General features: G+C 34.9%; 1 protein-coding gene across 3 annotated transcripts in view; it reads right to left on the bottom strand.

Annotated features, from left to right (window-relative positions):
- The window catches only part of LOC118181607 (dipeptidyl peptidase 1-like), a 52,329-nt gene that overhangs the window by 9,751 nt on the left and 23,184 nt on the right, over window positions 1-19,394 (bottom strand). For all 3 annotated transcript variants that reach the window (XM_035350765.2, XM_035350763.2, XM_035350762.2), the window contains exons 4-6: window positions 18,375-18,487; window positions 8,112-8,243; window positions 5,411-5,579 (exon numbers count right to left, since the gene is read on the bottom strand). In XM_035350765.2, the coding sequence (XP_035206656.1) occupies window positions 5,411-5,579; window positions 8,112-8,243; window positions 18,375-18,487 (414 nt within the window). The remainder of the gene's footprint in view (window positions 1-5,410; window positions 5,580-8,111; window positions 8,244-18,374; window positions 18,488-19,394) is intronic.

The raw sequence follows: 19,394 nt of genomic DNA, 5'->3' as shown, positions 1-19,394 counted from the left end.
GATACGTGGTTTCAGCATGATGTCGACAATGTATGATCTTACAATTATATCAAATTTTTATCATTATAATTAGGGGCTGGCTGCATGGGTGTTTTCGTGGTTTTTCCCATGTGTAACGTATATACGAGCCAGTTTCCCTTAGAAAGTCCTCCACGAAGGCATCCCTCCCCTTAGGCAGATAGCCCTAGTGTGCTTTGCCATAATAAAATACACCACACATTATAATTAGTATTTCATATACGCTTGCTACTGCTTGTTTTAATCGGTACGGAAAGCATACAAAGGTTGTCTATGGGAAGGGATGCCATCCCACTCGTGGAATATTTTCAAAGGGAAACTTGTTTGTTTACCTTGTACGCAAGGAAAACCATAACTCTCGTTCAGCTCGTTCTCGAATATTCTAACCTATGTCGAACTAGCACCGTTCACCAATCTTACACGTTTTGCCCACTAAAGGGGTTATGTGCTTTTTTCATTCTATTTATATTCTCTTACTTTATACTTCCTTTTAATCGGTATTTATCTGATTATTTGTCCCAAACACAGAGGCACAGAAAATAAATAAATAAATCTGAAAACTTTCAGATTTTATATTACGCCGAAAGGGGCGTTTTTAACGTATTGAGTGTTACTTTTATTTATTAAATATCATGTTCTCCGCACAGATAATAGATAATAAAGCAAATTCTAAACTCCAAATTTGGGCTTCCAAATGCCTATATTCGAGTGAAAGACTACGTTATTCAAAGTTTGATGTCTCTAGTTACAGTTGTTTTGTCACAATGCGAGAAACATACATACATTCATGCAGATTCATTCATTATTTAATTTCTTTAAATATAATGCAGGGCTCTAATATTTGGTAGCAACAATTCGAAAAGTGAAACACCGTTTATAGTGAGCCAACGCAAAATGCCAAAACGGAATTAATAGCCCTTCTGGGCAATTTGTCTCTTTGGGCTAATAATAAAATAAAATAAAGTAGTTGGCAGTGAATGAATTTTTTTATTTGCGTATTTAACAACTATCCTATTAGATCATTTTAAATAACAATTTAAACTGCTAGGTGACTAAGAAAATAAAATTCATTGCATTGAAAGCATCGAAGTTGGCATGCTCTCTACATTATTCAAAAAAAAAAAAAAATGCTTAATATTTTTGCTGTATTTATTGACTTAATTGAAATTCGAAATTAATGTAAAAAACAACTACTCAAAATTAGTTTAAGGTGTTTCCTTCCCTCTTTCATGTATTATTTAGATAATAAGTAACAAATCTCAAAATTAAATACCCAACTTATTTTTTTTAAATACTTATATTTATTTAAACACTATGCTTGGTTCGAAACGAAACGGCTTTTTCTTCTTTAGTGATATTGAGCTTGATAGCTTGAGGGAAAGTGGGACCAGATGCGGATTCAAAGCTGTAATAGAACAAAAGCTTTACGACTTGAAAGTGTCCCCTAACCTTCGAAGTATATCCCCGCCGCTTATTAGCTGAGGAAGGATGATTTTTCCTGATCTTACTTCTAAATGGATAATCGTAAACTTTCCGTCCATTTTTTGTTAATCACATGAATATTTTGGGAAGTTGGGATGCAATAGTTTTAAAAAAGTCTTATCTATTGAAAATTAATTAGCACTTTTTTTTAAGTATAGGTGGTGGTGAAGTGGGAGGGTGCTCGGGCGCCCACCCTGGCTAAGCGCCTGATCAGGTACAAATCCACATTTTCTGTGATGCTAGTCCTAAGGCATTTGGTGCAGTAGTCTATTTTAGGTACTTCGCTAAAAATAATTAAATTAAAACAAGCTTCATCCTGTGATGCTTGTCAGCGCGCTGGAAAAGGAAATGACAAAAAGAAGGCTCCAATGACATTAGTACCAGTAATTTCCGAAATATTCACTAAAATAAATGTCGATGCTGTTGGTCCGCTACCTATTTCAAAGACTGGAAAAAAATGTATTATTACAGCTCTGTGTATGTCTTCCAAATATCCAGATGCTGTTGCGGTGACAGACATTTCTTCGCCGTCTGTGATTGATGGTTTCTTACAAATTTTCAGTCGTATGGGTTTCCCAAAAGTGATCCAAACAGATCAGGGGACTTCTTTCGTCAGTGCTTTGACAGAGGAATTTTTGGAGCGTTTCGGAATTAAACATGTAAGAAGCTCTGTGTATCATCCCCAGAGTGATCCCGTTGAGCGATTCCATAGAACGCTAAAAAGGGTGTTAAGAGTCGCATGTATAAGAGCGACTTCGGATTCGGAAAATTATCTACCATCAGTTCTTTTTGCTCTCAGAACAGTCACACACGAAAGCACTGGTTTTACACCAGCAGAATTAGTTCATGGCAAAAACCTACGAACGCCAGTCACTTTACTTTATAAGCAGTGGCTAGAACCGATTGAAGAAAGTAATAATGTTGTCAGTTAAGTTTTCGAACTTATTAATCGAATGAAGAAATGCCAAGAACTTGCCGTGGAAAACATGAAAGAAGCTCAACAACGGAGGAAAACATGGTACAATCGAAACGCAGTGAAAAGAGAATTTGCTAGAGGAGATTTAGTTCTTGTTTTATCAACGAATCGTCAAAGTAAACTAGAAGTACAATGGAAAGGACCTGGAAAAATAGAGCAGAAAATTTCAGAAACCAATTATATTGTAAGTTTCGAGGAACAAAATGAGCCAAATCAAGTCTATCACATTGACATGCTTAAACCACATTACAAAAGACCAGAAATAATTAATATGATAACTGAAGTGGAAGGAGACATAGAAATGGACATTCCTCATTTACCTTCCAATCCAAGTATATTAAATTTCTCGGACATCATAGAGAAGAATGAACTCGAGAAAAGGTTGAAACCCCAGCAAATAGAAGATTTACGGAAGATTTTATGGAAATATTCTGGTTGTTTTTTAAATAATCCTGGACTAACAAACTTAGTTTGTCACGATATTGAGCTATTAAATAACGAACCAATACAAATAAAGCCATACAGACTGTCACCTCGACAGACTGAAATTCTCAAAAAGGAAATCCAGAAAATGCTCGATTTTAAAATTATAGAGCCGGGAGAATCGGACTATACATCTCCCATGATATTGATAGAATCTTCATCAAAGGATCCTCGGCCTTGTATTGATTATCGTAAACTCAATGCTCTTACTAAAACTGAATACTATCCTTTGCCTAATATTGAAGAACGTATCGAAACTGTAACAAAAGCAAAATATATTACCCTATTAGATTTATTTAGAGGCTACTGGCAAATTCCGTTAACAAAAAGAGCGCAAAGATATGCAACATTTGTAACTAGTTTTGGAAGTTTCAGGCCTCTACGTTTACACTTTGGATTAAAAAATGCCCCATATTTTTTTTAGCAAAGTTATGACTAAAGTCCTGGCTGGATGCGAAGGATTCGCTGTACCATACCTGGATGACATTGCCATTTACTCAGAAAACTGGGAAGAGCACCTTAAAAACCTAACTTCTGTTCTAGAGAGAATACAGAAACCAAACTTACGTTTAACACCATCAAAATGTAAATTTGCACAAGATCAAGTGAGATACCTAGGCCATGTTGTGGGACAAGGACAACGAACCCCGGATGAAGTAAAGATCCTGGCTGTGAAGGAGTATCCTACACCTAAAACCAAAACAGAAGTACGTGCTTTCTTAGGACTGGTAGGGTATTATCGCCAGTACATACCGAGATTTTTGGAAATCTGGCACGAAAAATGTAATTTATTTTTAAACGTTAGAATTCTTTTTTCTTCTTGTTTTGTATGTCGCCATTTTGAGTGCTAAATAAAGTTTTTTCTGTGTTCCATCATTGGAGTTGCTTCATAATTGCCAAAGAAGTATCACACTATATTTAACTTCAGACCTTTAACATTTACATACTTGGATCTAGGAGAACCATAATCTTTGACCCCTGGTCACTTCTTAATAGGAAGACAGTTACTATCATTGCCGCAAGGAAGCTCTAAATTAACTTCAACAAAGGAGAATCTTACACTTCGATTTAGACTTCAACAAATACTGCTAGAAAAAATCTGGAGAAAATGGAGACAGGATTATTTGATGAATTTAAAATCTGCTCATCATTCCAAACTGGCGAAAACAGAAACCTGTTTGAAGAAAGGAACTATTGTATTAGTGCATGAAGATAAAATTCCAAGGCTGATGTGGAAGATGGGCATGATAATGGAAATCTTTCCTGGAAGAGATGGCAAGGTGAAAGCCTGTGCTGTCCGCTTTCCCAATGGCCATACGATTAAAAGACCAGTGCAACTACTATATCCAGCGGAGCTAGAGTGTAATAAGGACAATTACAGCAATTGTCCTTCCGGGCCGGAGGATGTTGCAGCTCAACTCTTGCTGAGATCCGATGGCTGAGTGACGTCACCTCCAACTATAAACTCTCGCTCAGAGATCGCACCAGAACTTGGAATGGAGAAGTTGCACGCTACGTCTTGCCAAATTTAAACCCTACCCTTTTTATTATGTAAATATTCTGTAACCCATTTTGCGTCTTCATTAAAATATGTTTGTGTAAAGATTGTATTTATCATTTTATGGATTGTTCCCTTCAAAGATTGCAGCTAGAGATGGGAAGAGGAGATCAATTCAACCAGTGGTCCTGGCAGAACCCATTGGGAAAAAGTAAGCAAGTAAGTAAGTAAAGTAAGAGTTTTTTTCCCTTCATTAATTAGTTAGAAGGGTAAACTAACACTAACAATAACGATAAGGAAATAAATAAATAATAAGGCCTTAGTTCCCGGGACTTCTGCTAATATGAGTACTTCTTATAATACTCATCATGGTGTCAATGAACTGTGATATTAAACCACAATGCGAAAGCAATGTTAATGTTTATGTATCTTTTGAGAAAGAGTCATCTGCATACTATTAAAGAACGCAGTTGCTGATAAAAATTTACAAATGGTTTCTGAGAATATACTAATATTAGCACACAATAAAAAGGATTAAGAAATTTTGAAACTAATCGCTAGGAAATCTTTAAAAATAATTAAATGCTTAATTTTGTAAACCACAAAACTTGACTTGCAAACAGCTGCAAGAATTGGCAGCCAAAAAGATCTATGACATTCTATCAAGAACCTAACTCATCATTTAGCGACACGTAGCTGTAAATGGTATAAAATGTGCTATAAGAAGCTAACTATAAAATCTCAGTAATGTAATCTTAGTACTCAGCTTCTTCAACACTAAAAGTGTTGAAGAATCAAATAATTACAAAGTAATGAAAAAAAGTAGTTGGAAGAAGAAAGAATGAAGAAAAGAATATAGCTAATGTAACTCTCTGGAAGAGAGCAACCGCAGTCCATTATCACGAATTTTGAATAAATCATTAATATTTCCTGAATAAATATTTCAAACTTACCCTCCATAAAATCCTCCAACGTATTTGTAATCAGCTACATAAAATCTCTTGCATTTCTTTTCCACACATTTATCATCTTCTCCGGTATACGGATCACATTGATCTGGAACAACACCGAAATCTTGAGCATATTTTCCAGCAATTAAGTATGGGAAGCCACCTTCACAACCTGAAAAATTTTGATACCTATATATAAGAAACACAAGGTAATAAATAGGCAAAAGATATTACCAGATATGCGGTGGCAAAACTACGCTATCGAGGGCCGGGGCGGAAATCTTCCTAGTGGACTCCTTATTGGAATGGTCAAAATTCAAAATGTCAACATAAATATACAATTAACATTTATTTAATTAAAATTAAATAGTTAAAATGATTTGGAGAAGAAAATATCTTAGGATTAAACTTACATCTAGCATATAAACTTATATTTAAAAAAGCTTATTAATCTGCCTTTTTTGATGATTTTGAGTCAATAAAAAATGTTAAAACTGTTTTTGCGAGCTTTGAATTTTGAAAATGTTTTTATAGCTTCATTAAAGTTATTTAGCTTCTGCATTTTCAGTCGATATGATTGTCATACTTAATCCTTATTCGGCTCATTGATCGAACTTTAAACAGCTTGAATTTTGAAAAGCTTCTCTCGCAAGAAGTAACAGAAATACATTCTGTCAAAGAAGAATTTTAGTGTCAAATATAAATTAGGGATTAATTTTTGGGAGTTCATTTCCACAGTAAACTTTAATATTTTCAATGCCGGTCGCTTTTCAGCATTTCCTTTTTTAAATTCTTATGTTTAGGTAAATTTGTTTAAAACGTTCTGAGGCTTCCAATCTAATCAGAGGTCCGGGGATATCGGGCCCCTTTCTGGGTACACTCTTGCAGATATATATGAAAACTGAATATAAATCAAAGACAAAATGGATATTATCAATATGCATCATAATAGATGCTTTCAAATTTTCTTGAAGCATTTTAAATGCTGGTACAATATTCTATTACCTTTATATCTGTACTTATAATTTTGAAAATAAATTTTATTGCGTTACCGGCTGAATTACTTTATTGATGAATGAGAAGGAAGTGAAACTATTTAATCAAACTATCCATCAGCGAACATCAATACACTGCAGCAAACAGGTGACTGATTGGCTAATTAATTCTGCCGAACTGAGAGCTATGTCCCACCAGCTGTCGAATGGTGAAAGCCGCTGAATGCTAATAGTTCGGTCCAGGGCTCGAATCTCAAAGAACGCGCTGGCCGTATGGGCATTGTTATCCCCTTTGTGTAACGTATATACGATTCATTTTCCCTCAAATAGTCCTCCAAGGGGCAATCGTCTTTTTCCGTATAGAGCCTAATGATGGAGTACGTAATATATTTTTTTCCAAAGGAAATGCTATGTGCCTTAGGAATGCATTCACAAAGAATTTTTTAAGAGAAAATGGTTTGTATCCATGTAACGTATGAGAAAATTCATGAAAACCTCTGTTAGATAATCAGGAATGAGCTACTAAACGTTACAGGATTTTAACCAGTTTAGGCTACTGACGAGCCACTCTGCAAATGGTGCACAGGTCGTTTATGCGACATTTGAAAACTTTAATATGTTAGGGAGCAGTAAAATCTTTAATTACTTCACGGACCACCAGTGGTAGAATTTATAGGGTATTTTTCCGCTTTGAAAGTCTTTTCTTGCAACCGTACGACTAAGATGAAGTTTAGTTAGATGCTACGCAGTTTTCTAAATAAAAATCCGATTGCGTACGTTAATATTATAAGGTATTTCTCCCACTTTCCGAGCGTGCCTTCATGGTGTAACGATAGCACGCTGTGCCGGTATTCCAGAGGTCTTGGTTCGATTCCTGGCGAAGGCGGTTGCATAAATTTCATCTTTTCTGCTTCCAATTAACCTAATGACTCTACAATATGAATTATCAAAAGCTGAAATATACCTTATCTCAACAAATAACATAGGAGCTTCGAGTTACAATTTTGCTTTAGTTACGCTCTATGAGTTATAAATTTCAATATATATATATTTAATTATTTTTATGTTAGAACCGCCTACAGCTTAGTATAGTCATACTACCGTTTTCAGCTTTTTTTTTAAATTGAAACTATAGATTACTTTATTAACCGAGCAATTTCAGAGCAATACGTACATTTCTGAGCAATTTATATCATTATTATATTTAATAATGTTTGCAACTAATATAGTTTATAACAGATCTAATTTATGTGATTTATAATATAAGATCAACAGAGTGAAACAAAGAAATCAAGCCTTTTCTTTCTCTCTCTATATATACCGTATTTGACGGCATATAAGACGCACTTTTTTTCTTAAATTTGGTCTCAAAAAAGTTACCTGCGTCTTATACGTGAAGGTAATTGCATTCAATAATTGTTTATTTGGCTTTTACGAAACGTGAGAACTAAAAGAAACCACGCTATTGAAACTTTATTTTTTTGTGTGTGGCCGTCTAAATAAGGGTGCGTCTTATATGCCAGTGCGTCTTATATGCCGTCAAATGCGGTATGTATATACACACACACACAGTCATACACATACGCACATACACATGCAGGAAGGGACTTCAGCTTATGTGATAGCGCAAGAAAAATATAAAAATGTCATTTACAATTCCATAAAATTCAATTAATATTATTTTCGACAATAAAAAGAAAAAAAATTACCTTGAGAATATTCTGAACAACTGACGATTTCTTGTGGAGAAAATACAACTTGAACTTTGTTGTTTGTAGCAATTCTTAAGCGGGATTCGAGCATGCCCATTGATGCAAATGCATAGCAACTTCCACAATTAGCTACAGAAATAAACGCCGAATAAAAACTTTACACCATTAAATTAAGTGATATGAAAATATTGAAAGATATACAAATAATGCTGCAATGCGATAAAACTTAAGTTTAAAGATTAACCATTTAAGAATATTCTCCAAGGAAACCAAAATATTAAAATATTTTGTTGCAATTCAAAAATAAGAGCATAAAAAAGAACTTTATCAAAAGAATGTTGATTTTACTCATGTAAAAATTATTTAAAATACCAAACGCAGATGTGAACAAAAATAACAGCTAAATCAAGCGTTATGTTGTTGTTACATATCCTAGCTGGACTAGACCATTAGACTAGACCAGATCCATGAGTCCAAGAACCAGACCAGATTCATGAGTCCAAGAACAGTCAATAAATCGATAACGAAAGTAGGCGTTTTCAAATGATTCTTTTTTACAAATCCCAAACAGATTAGAAGATGTTCAGGTGTGAAATGATCAATATTATATTTCCTACAGATGTGGGTGGATGTTATTTACCCGAACAAATCTAAGGCATTTCAGGGGTCTACTTAGGAGTCTTGACAAGGCAGTCTGCTGAGTCCGATTACCGCCAAAAGAAATAGCACCTCCCGGCTGCCTGCCAAAGTGCAAGTCATGAGTCGGAGGAGAATGCTAGGAAGAGGCAACAGTAGATTTGACTCTCAAGCAGATCTCCAAAACGGTAAGAGTGCCAGAGGTCAGAGTCATTAAAGTACCTTTCTTAGCTAGGGCATCAGCCATTTCATTACCGTCGAGGCCAGCATGTAAAGGAATCCGTTGTAGATGTACATTAGGATGGAAAGAGAGTTTTGCAGCAAACCCAAAATAGATAGTGAAGTCTTAGCACCAAAACGAGGCCAGTTTTGCAGATGCTGGATATAACTGCCCCTGTCAAACAAAATCCAGATATTTTTATAGGCAGTGCAAGTGTATGCAACCTTAAGGCCCTCCTCAGTTGTATAAGCTTAGATGAGAAACGGAATATTGATCAGGGTTTCTAGTCTTAATATTAAAGTTATTAATAGGTTTTCTAATGAAGATTCCACTACTGCAATTCCCGTATTCATTTTTACTGCTGTCAGTGAAATTCTAAAGGGCATTAGAGGGAAGGCCATTTAAAGTATCCAATGGAATCTGCCGAAAATAATATGGTAAATCCGTTTTTTGTTGATATAAGAGTTTTAAGTCTGCGTGAAAAGAGTCTCCAGAAAATGATTTCCATGGGTTAATAGTAAGTTTCAGTGAGTATCTCTCAGAAGTTGTCTCTATTAAACCCATGAAATAAGCCAAAGAAAAGGGCTGTCTCTTATTAATCTTTGTTTAAAAACCCAATCATGAAGAAGTATCGAGTTATGAGTACACTAACTGTATAGATTTTTGTACTCAGAACCGTCAGTATTTTCACACTTTAGTTTCGCGTCTCAAATGCAGGGTGATTATAATTAAAGTTGCGATTTCAAAACGCTCTAGCTTTAAAACTACTTGTCATAATGCCTTAATATTTGACTAGAACAATCATGAGGCAATGGAATTTTGTTTGGAGAAGGAAAAAATAGTTTCAAACTATGCCGATAGAGGGTGCTGTCAGGGTTCACATTGCTGTCGGTATGCAAATTACTGAGATGTAATATGCGCACTGAAGATATGGCTGAGATAAAAATGCACATCACTCTAACGACACACATAACATTTTGCCTGAGTGCTTCATCATGACTCTGATGAAAAAGGATAGTACTCTCCTTGTGAAGCATTCCTATCAGATTGGTGACTTTACGTAAACAGCTATCGGGGAAGCTCCGGACATTAAAAGACATAAAATCCGGCCCAATGACCACATACGTCTTGCGGAAAATGATAGATAAATTCGAAGAGACTGGTTTATTTGACGTGAAACGAGATAGATGAAGAAAACCAGTTTCGGTGGCGGCAGGGGAAAATGTAGCCACAGAGTTACAAGAACTGACAAACAATGATGCAAGAATCAGCAGTGCACCAGGAACTGCCCGAATGTTCGATATGCCTATCAGCACAGTGCGTAAAGTCCTGCGGAACATCTTGCGCTGTTATCTGTATAAGATAACCCACGTGCAGCAGTTGCTATCTGCTGACCTGGAAACACGTGAAACGTTTGCACTACAATTTCTTGCCCAGACGGAAGCGGATAATGAATGGCCTTGGGACATTCCATGGTCTGACGAAGCTCATTTAAATTTACAAATTTCTGTAAATACCCAAAATTGCAGGATATAAGCGGCCGAGAATCTGTTACAGCTATTGTTACAGAATCCATTATATCTTCACTCATAAAAGTTCACTGAGTGATGCAAAATAACGGTAGCGTTTGCCGTCAGTCAGTTTTTCTTCGAGGAGATCACACCTGTGAGTCCCGTTACCTGCGCTATAACTGGCAAGCGGTATGAAGCACTTTTGCGTAATCATGTTCTTCCGGCACTTCAAAAACGTCAATGTTTGGATCGCACAATATTCATGCAAGATAGAGCTCCTCCACACTAGTCTTGTGAAGTAGCTGCTGATCGCTCATTTCGGAGATGATAGAATCATAAGTTGCCATTTTCCAACAGAGTGGCCGCCACGCTCTTTCGACTTAAACCTGTGTAACTTTTGGCTTTGGGGATATCTGAAGAATGTTGTTTACAGCGGGCGGATTGTGAAACTGGCCGAATTGAAGGTAAGTATCAGGCACCATATTCATAGCATCAGTACCCTCCGATCTGTCGTGGAACATCCAGTTTTGCTCTTCAAATTAGCAGCGGAACAAGAAGGAGAGCGTATCAAACAACTTATGAATTGATCATCCGTAAGGTGTTTGTTCTGTGAAGCTTCTCTTGTCACTATAGCTGTTTTCTCTGTAAATACGTATTCTGGTCTTTTCGCTAATAAAATTGTCCTAAACCCTATGAGTCTATTGTTTCCTTTCGGTAATACATCCACAACAGCATTCTGAACACTGACAAGGTCATCTATCGACAAATTTCGAACTATTTTTTTCCTTCGCTAAACAAAATTCCGTTACCTTAGGATTGTTCTGGTAAAATATGAAGTCATTCTGACCTGTATTTTTAAAGATAGAGCGTTTTGAAATCTCAGCTTTAATTATAATCACCCTGTATAACGGTTGTATATCACATTCGAAGAATGCTATTTCAGCCAGCAGTTGGACGGGCTGCACTCAGTTGTGCACGCTCAAGTTTATCCAATTTGGTGGGAGAACCACAGTAGTAGATCTTCGAACCATATTCCAAAATGGGTCTTATAATTGACATGCATGTAGAAAAAATTTTCAGAATAGGTGAATCCTTCCTCCCTCACTCAGTAAAGTCTAATTTTCAATTAGTGATAAAAAGGTCCACAAAACATTTAGATGTTAAATTGTATTTTAATTACAATTTAACAATGTAAATTTAACAATGTACAATGTTAAATTGTATTTTATGGTGGGTGGCAAAAACTTCCACTTCAGAAATTATAGCATTGATATCATTTTCAGTCACTCCAATATCTGGACCAGAGTTCCATATAAATAAATCATCAGCAAATAGTTCAGCTTCACATCTCTGGATAATAACTGCCTCAATCCCTGCCGAGTATAATGAGAAATATATTTCATAATTATTATAGCATATGCAATTTTTTAAATCTAAATTATTTTTAATTTAATTTTAGACCTTTAAACACAATTATTTTTTTAACTTGCAAAATGTGCTTGCGAACTTTCAGAAAATTTTGATTCACCAGACGTTTAGCATCTGGTTTAGAAAAAGGAAAGAAAGAAACTATGTTTCTAAGCTAGCAATTTGGCTAGTCAGAACTGCCTGAATCAAAAATTAGGGAAACTCTTAAGACTGTTTTAAATGCTGTCAATATATCGGTTTTTTTCACTGAAGGCAAAAGAAGAAAAGAATCCATTTACATAAAATATAATATAATTACATAAAATATACGTATGGAAAAGCTAACAGATAAAGCAAAGAGAACTAAAAATAAGAAAAGAAGGGTAGGGAAAAAAGAGAAAAGATCAATTTTGAAAACACAATAAATAAATAAAATCTGAAAGCTTTCAGATTTTACTTTACGGCCAAAGGGACTTTTTTTTTAAATTTTTTTTGTTACCTTTATTAATTAAATATCATGTTCTTCGTAATTAAACGATAAAATTCTATTCAACAGCAATATCGCAAAATAATTTTAAAATGAGTGCATTTTTGGAATTCCCAAGACAAAGCCTCAAGAGCTGGAGATATTTTTTTTTTCCCTGAAGGATTATTAATTTCGTTTTGGCATTTTGCGTCAAAACCTTTAAAAGGCTGTATCACTTTTCAAATCGTTGCCACCAAATATTATCGCCCTGTATTATATTTGAAGAAATTAAATAATGAAGAACCTGCATAAATGTATGTATGTATCTCGCATTGTGATAAAACAATGGTACCTAAAGACATATACATTTTTGAAAAATGTTGTATCTTTTGATGCAAAAAATTGAACCAGTGCTTGTTTGATATCTTCTTCATTTTCGAATCTTTTGTCCTTCAAAAAATTTTGTAAGGACAAGAACAAGTGATAGTCGAAAGTCGCTAAGTCCGGGGACAGTTCGTGGATGCAACCGAATTTCCCAGTTTAGTTCTGCAAATTTTTGACGAGTCTCCAAAGCAGCATGTGGCCTGGCATTATCATGATGCAGTATGATATCATTCCTATTGAACATTGCCGGCCTCTTTTCTTGAACTGCTGTCTTTAAATTATCCAGTTGCTGACACTACTTCTCCGAATTGAGCTTTTTGTTCGGATTTAAAAGCTCATAATGTATTGGTCCTAGATTGTCCCACCATACACACAAACAATCTCCCTTATTCAGAGTTAAATTTGGTTTAGATGTGGAGGGACTATGTTTTTCAGGTTCACAATAAGCCCTTTTCTTTACGTTGTTTTCGTAGGTAATCCACTTCTCATCCCCAGTTATTATCCAATTCAAAAAGGGCTCGATTTTGTTTCGAGTAAGAAGAGATGTGCATATGATAACTCAATCATCCAAATTATTCTGATTTATTCATGTAGCACTCATCTTGAAAATGTCCACACCAATCCTATCCTTTTATTATGAGAATTTTTTATTTAGAACTGCACGAATGGCGTTGAAATTGTGTGAGCATTATTTGGTTACAAAGAATGTTTTTGAAAATTTTAATATTAATTTAATACATCCTTCCAATAGATTTGGTTTTGCTTTTGATAAAAGTAATCCAGCTGTTGATATATTTGATAATTATACAGATGGTTTTGGAGTCGGAGGGAACGTAGGAGCTGCCTTTGTTGTTTTTTACTATAGAATTGAGGTGGATTGCAGAATGTTTAAGTTGAATACATATAATTCAGTTTTCCAAGTAGAAGGTGAAGTGTTCAAACAAGCCTTATGGATTTAAAATACCTTGTTTATGCCCACGTCTGTTAATATTTACACTGACTGCCTGTCACTTCTCCATGCGCTCTGCCGCTCAGACAGTTTCAATTCATTAATTGTCGAAATTAAAAGTCATTTAGAAATTTTGAGTTCATACTTAAATATTAAGCTACATAGGTTTAAAGCCTATATAGGCTTTATTGGTAATGAAAGGGCCGACAGCCTGGCCAAGCAGGCGGTCTCAAATGTTAATGCAATGGATATTTAAGTAACAGGTTCGAAGAAAATTGCTATTCGACGAATGAAAGAGTTTTACGTTAACAAATGGAAAATATAGTGGTTCTCTTCACCTAAAAACAAAGGATTTATTGAACTAATTAAAATCACGAAAAGAATGAAATGTATGAACAATACTGACGTTGAACAGGTTTCAACTGGACATGGTAGATTTCCGTTCTATTTCAGCCGATTTAATCTGCAGGAAAATAAACTATGTAATAGTTGTCAGGTTGATGGTGATGCTAGGCATTTTTTGGTTGATTGTAGTTTAACAGCCCCTATTAGACAGATTTTTAAAATTACTGATTTTAATGTGCCATTAATTTTAAACTTTTTAAATCATATACCATCAGTGGCGTAGCAAGCATAACTGGCGCCCGGGGCAAAATACTTTTTTGGCATCCCCCCCAAAAAAACACTTTCAGTAATATAATGTATAGAATATATTCGTAATAAGAAAATAATGCAAATAATAATAAAATGCTGAATCTGCCATAAAATACTCAAAAATATATTAAGAATAGTCACTACCTAACTACATTATCCTTGAATTTGGAAATGCATCTGTGTCGGCGAAAAAATCAGACATACGATGATCTAGAATTAGTTAAAAAGGTGTTATTTATTTTACATATTTATATAAGTGTTTTTAAACAGTTAAAAGTTTAATATACATTATAGATAAATAAATAGATATGTGGCAACTTTCCTACTACAACTCAACTCTGCCAGTCTGGTAACCCATAGCAATCAAAAACAAAATAATATTTATTCTATTCAATTGTTATAATTATTTAACGATCAGTCTCAAAAAATTGTACTACCATAATTGGTGACCCGTATTTATTACGAATAGCAACCTTCAATGTTGCACAAATATGGAGTTTATATATCAAAATTCTGAAGAGCAGTAAGTTACCCAGTGTGATGGGATTCAAATAAGACATTTCACATGTGATTTCAAGCGTTGTGCCATATTCCAATGAGTCAACATATTTTTGTCATAATTTCAGCGGATATATGTATCGTCTGCTGCATTTGAGCCGCCAGTTTCTCTGATTTCAAGTACCAAGAAACTGTGTCACTATATACATATTGATTATCTTTCTATACATATTATTACTGTGCATATTTGATTGATCTAAAGTGGTTGACAACGATGCTGCTTCACAATTAGCGCGAGTGGCAGTTAAGCCACCACCTTTTTGTCGCCGAGATCCATCGTTATGGTTCATTCAATTGGATGCGCAGTTTAAATTGAGTCACATTACTGCCAACGAAACTCGATTTTATACAGCGATCGCCGTGTTAGCATCAGAGGTACTTCAATCAGCTCGTGAAATAATTTTGAATCCACCGACGACGGACAAATACACATCTTTAAAAAAATTAATTTCTGTTTATGAAGAATCCGAGACAGTTAAAATCAAGCAGCTGTTGCACGATTTACAGTTGGGTGATATAAGGCCTTCTCAATTGCTGTCTAAAATGTCAGACTCAGTCGCCGGTAACCTAACGGATAACATTCTTAAAACATTATGGATGAATAGACTCCCATCTAACATGCAAACCATTTTAGCGGCCAGTAGCGAGCCAGTTAAAAATCTTCCCGAAATCGCTGATAAAATTCCCAAGCTGGCCATTCCTGCGCAAATACACGCAGTGCAGGCTAATGGGTCAGGTATTGTGGCGTTACAGGCTCAAATTGATGACTTTTTCAAACAGGTTGCTCAGTTAGTAGCCAGTCAAGCTGAATATTTTCGCGCAACCGCTCCACATCACGTGGTCGAAATACACGTCGTAGCCTACTGAGGAAACGTTATGAAATCCCTCTTCCGGGTATTTTTTTTTTTACCACCACAAATTTGGAAACAAGGCAAACAAATGCCACCCACCGTGTGTCGTTATAACGACCAGGGAAACGAGAAGGGCCGTTGCTCGAAGTCATATATGACAGCGGCCGGAATCTTGCACGCCTTTTCGTCATAGAAGAGAATTTCGTGCTTAAGGTTTCTTCTAGACACCATGGCTGATGTTTCTGTCATTTCACCACATTTTCACGAACAAAAGCGTCTTACCAAGTTACAACTTTATGTAGCAAATGGAACTCCTATTCAAACTTTTGGTGAACGCCTGATATCTGTTGATTTAGGATTGCGCTGCAACTTCCAAATAGCCATTCATTATTGAATGCTTCGTAGCAGTGAATGTACGATGTCTCAGCAAGATGACTTAGTTGAATCGGTAGCCAGGAAGGCCATCAGTCGTTTACAGGAGAGTCAAACGCAATCCATTGTAGCGGAAGCGTTAGGATTTTCCCAAAATGTCATTTCCAGATTATGGAATCGGATTTTGGAAAGTGGATATGTTTGAGAAATCGTTTTAAAATAAAAAGCGGAACATATACGTGCATTTCGTTTAAAAAAAATATATCTACTTTGGAGAAATAAAGTGGTCAGGAAAAACGTTTTGGTTGATGTACTGCAAAGATTTTATTACACATTTTATCAGACAAATAATTAATTACAATAGTTATTAATTTTAAATATATTTTCCAGAAATCGATCAAAATTAAAACTGAAATTTTCCGGAAAATCTTGTTTGGAGACCATTTGGCGCCCCTGTACGAGCAGCGCCCGGGGCATCATGCACCCCCTTGTCCCCCCCTCGCTACGCCACTGTATACCATTGCTCTAATGAAGTTTATCGATGAAAATAGAGAGCTTGTAGGAATCTTCTGTTAAAACTGAATTCCGTATTTATAAAATAGGTTTTAGATATCTGTGGTGTTCTACGTAGTAAATTTATGTTTGTAGTTTTTTTTTTTTTTTTTTTTTTTTTTTTTTTTGTTTGTTTGTTAACAATTCTGTGTTAGATGTGCTTAATTATTTTTACGAGTATTTAGTATTTTTGTTTGTTGTTTGGGGGTGGCTGGGTTGCTGGGTGTCCTCGTTTGTGAAGAGACGGGAACAATGTTCTTTTGAGCTGTGGGGACACTCGTGTCCAGGTGGGCTGAAGGGAACCTCCAATTCTTACAATTCTTACCAATCCTATCTTCTGAATATGGCCCGAAATGGTTTTCCGAGCTCAATTAAGTCTTTCTGAGATCTCCGAAGTTGTCAGAAAAGCATCTTGCTTGAACATGGTCTTAACATCGTCCTCGATCAAAGATGGCTGCCCAGAATATGGCTTATCAGAAAGGTCGAAATCACGTGTTTCAAAATTTTCAAACCATCTTCTGGATGTCCTGTCAGAAACTGCACCTTCACCAAACACTTTCAATAAATTTCCAGATGCTTCTGTAGCATTTCTTCCTTGTTTAAAATTCGTATAAAATACAGTGGTGTAAATGAACTTTATCAGTAGCCATGGGTACACTATCGCTTCACACTTAAGACTAAGATGAATCAACTTTGGTTTAGTTAATTTGCTACTTCAGTATGTATACATTCCTATTTCGTTTGTGGCGACTACCTTCTTAATTGGTCATCTGCGAAAGTGACTAATTTCTGAGACTAGTAATAATAGTATTGATTAGCATCAGATTAATAATAGTACTGAATGTCATCTCTCTCTAGCTTTAACCACTTCCACAAAAGAACAAAATCATCTGAAACCGTGAGTGGTACTTTAGATAGGGTTCATTGCACACGTATGAAAATTCACATTGTTTCTGCTGTTAAGAATCTTTTGTTGTATACACTTTAAAGGGGAAGTAAAGAATATAGAAGAAGGAAAATGAGAACAAGAAATAAACATTAAATGTGAAATCCATTCTAATATGTAGTATATATAAATTCTATTAAAATACATTAAAACATATCAAATTAAATAAATGAATGAAGTTAATTTCATTAACTGTTTTATTTAGTACGAGGAAAAAGCAACGATTCCAGTCACTTAGTTTTATACTTAAATAAAAATATCTCAATAAATCAGACCAAGAGCACAAGGAGAAGAAAGTGATGATTATTAAAAACAGAAGAAAATTAAACGATATTAACAACACGTAATTAAAAATTAATGTATATTAATGTATATTAATTACAGTAAGCAGTTGTAAATACATGCAAATAATAATTAAGTACTTTGCGGTGCGGTGCGTGATGTAAATAAATACCAATATAAAGTTAGTACAAACTATATAAAAATGCATTCGTAATTGATATGTGATAAAACTACAAACAGAATTACGTGTGTACATTTTCTGTAAGGATTTTACTTTAAATCGCTCAGCAGTAAGTACTCAATTAAAATCATCCTTACCAGTTATGATGCATTGAAAATTTTTCGAATTATTTTTATTGAAAATATACGTTTTCAATTGTCTTGTATCCTGTGTTGAAATACCAGTTTCTGGCTTATTTTTCGAAGTTCTTTAAACAGCATATAAATTTTAACTAAATGCCAACATACTTACCTTGATTACGAATCGGAGATACATAATTAATTCCACTGACATTCCTCCAATCGAATTCTTCAGGCAGTTGCTTAAAGAATCTCTTTGGAAAATGGGATTTGATTTGCGGGCTCCTGTTTTAAAAATATATTCACATTTGTTGAAAATTAAAAGAAACTTATTATAGTTTTGTATGTAATCCACAAATTCATATACACAAGAATACTATATAGAAATCCAAAATTTCATATTGAAGAAAGGTAAAAGTTTTTGTAAAACTAAAATATAATTTTTATGGCCTTCATACAAAAGAAATCCTCTTTAAAATATCCATTTATCTTTACTGTCACTTCAACGTTCGTCGGCTCTCAAGAAGTTGCAGTTCAGTTAACGTGCATATTAGAACGAAATTCCTGAAGTCAGGGACTTAGCTTTTTTAGCTTTATTTTAAATCTTCATATGAGTTTATAGTTATTTCATTTAGCAAACTAAGACAGAGCGATAAATCGCCTAAAGGTGTATTTGAACCATAATTTAATGTTATAAGGCTATTGGTTTCTGTACAAATTAGCCGAAATTTTATATTCTAGGGAAACCATACCAAAAGTTAGATTTATTTCTACAGAACTCTTCCTACTCTCAATGTTGAGAGTATACTCATAAAATTTTGCACCTTATTTTATTGTAGCCGGAAATATGACTTGTTTTGGGGTCAAAATTTTGAGACATAAACTCGTACAGACATAAATGCGAATTTTCGCAAATATTCTGCATTATAGTAATTCATAAATTATAAACAATTAGCGTTTGGTATTATGAAAACAGGAAAAAATTTCTGTGTTGACAAACTGCTATATCCAGGCAAATTCTTAAAACAGGTTTTCAGTTCGAAATATTCGGTATAATCATGATAATAATTCGGTATATCTCTTAATTTTGCTTGCTATTTTGACTCTTAGTGGCTCTCTCTCTATGGATGACCGGCGACCTTAACAAGCATCGAATGACACTGTGACCTTCGTCTTGAAATTCACCGATCAG

This window comes from Stegodyphus dumicola, chromosome 1 (genome assembly GCF_044657685.1).
Source record: "Stegodyphus dumicola isolate Sdum_Otavi_A_Nest chromosome 1, ASM4465768v1".
Lineage (NCBI taxonomy): Eukaryota > Metazoa > Arthropoda > Arachnida > Araneae > Eresidae > Stegodyphus > Stegodyphus dumicola.
Note: the sequence above shows the minus strand (reverse complement) of the source record. Positions and strands in the feature narration are given on the sequence as shown.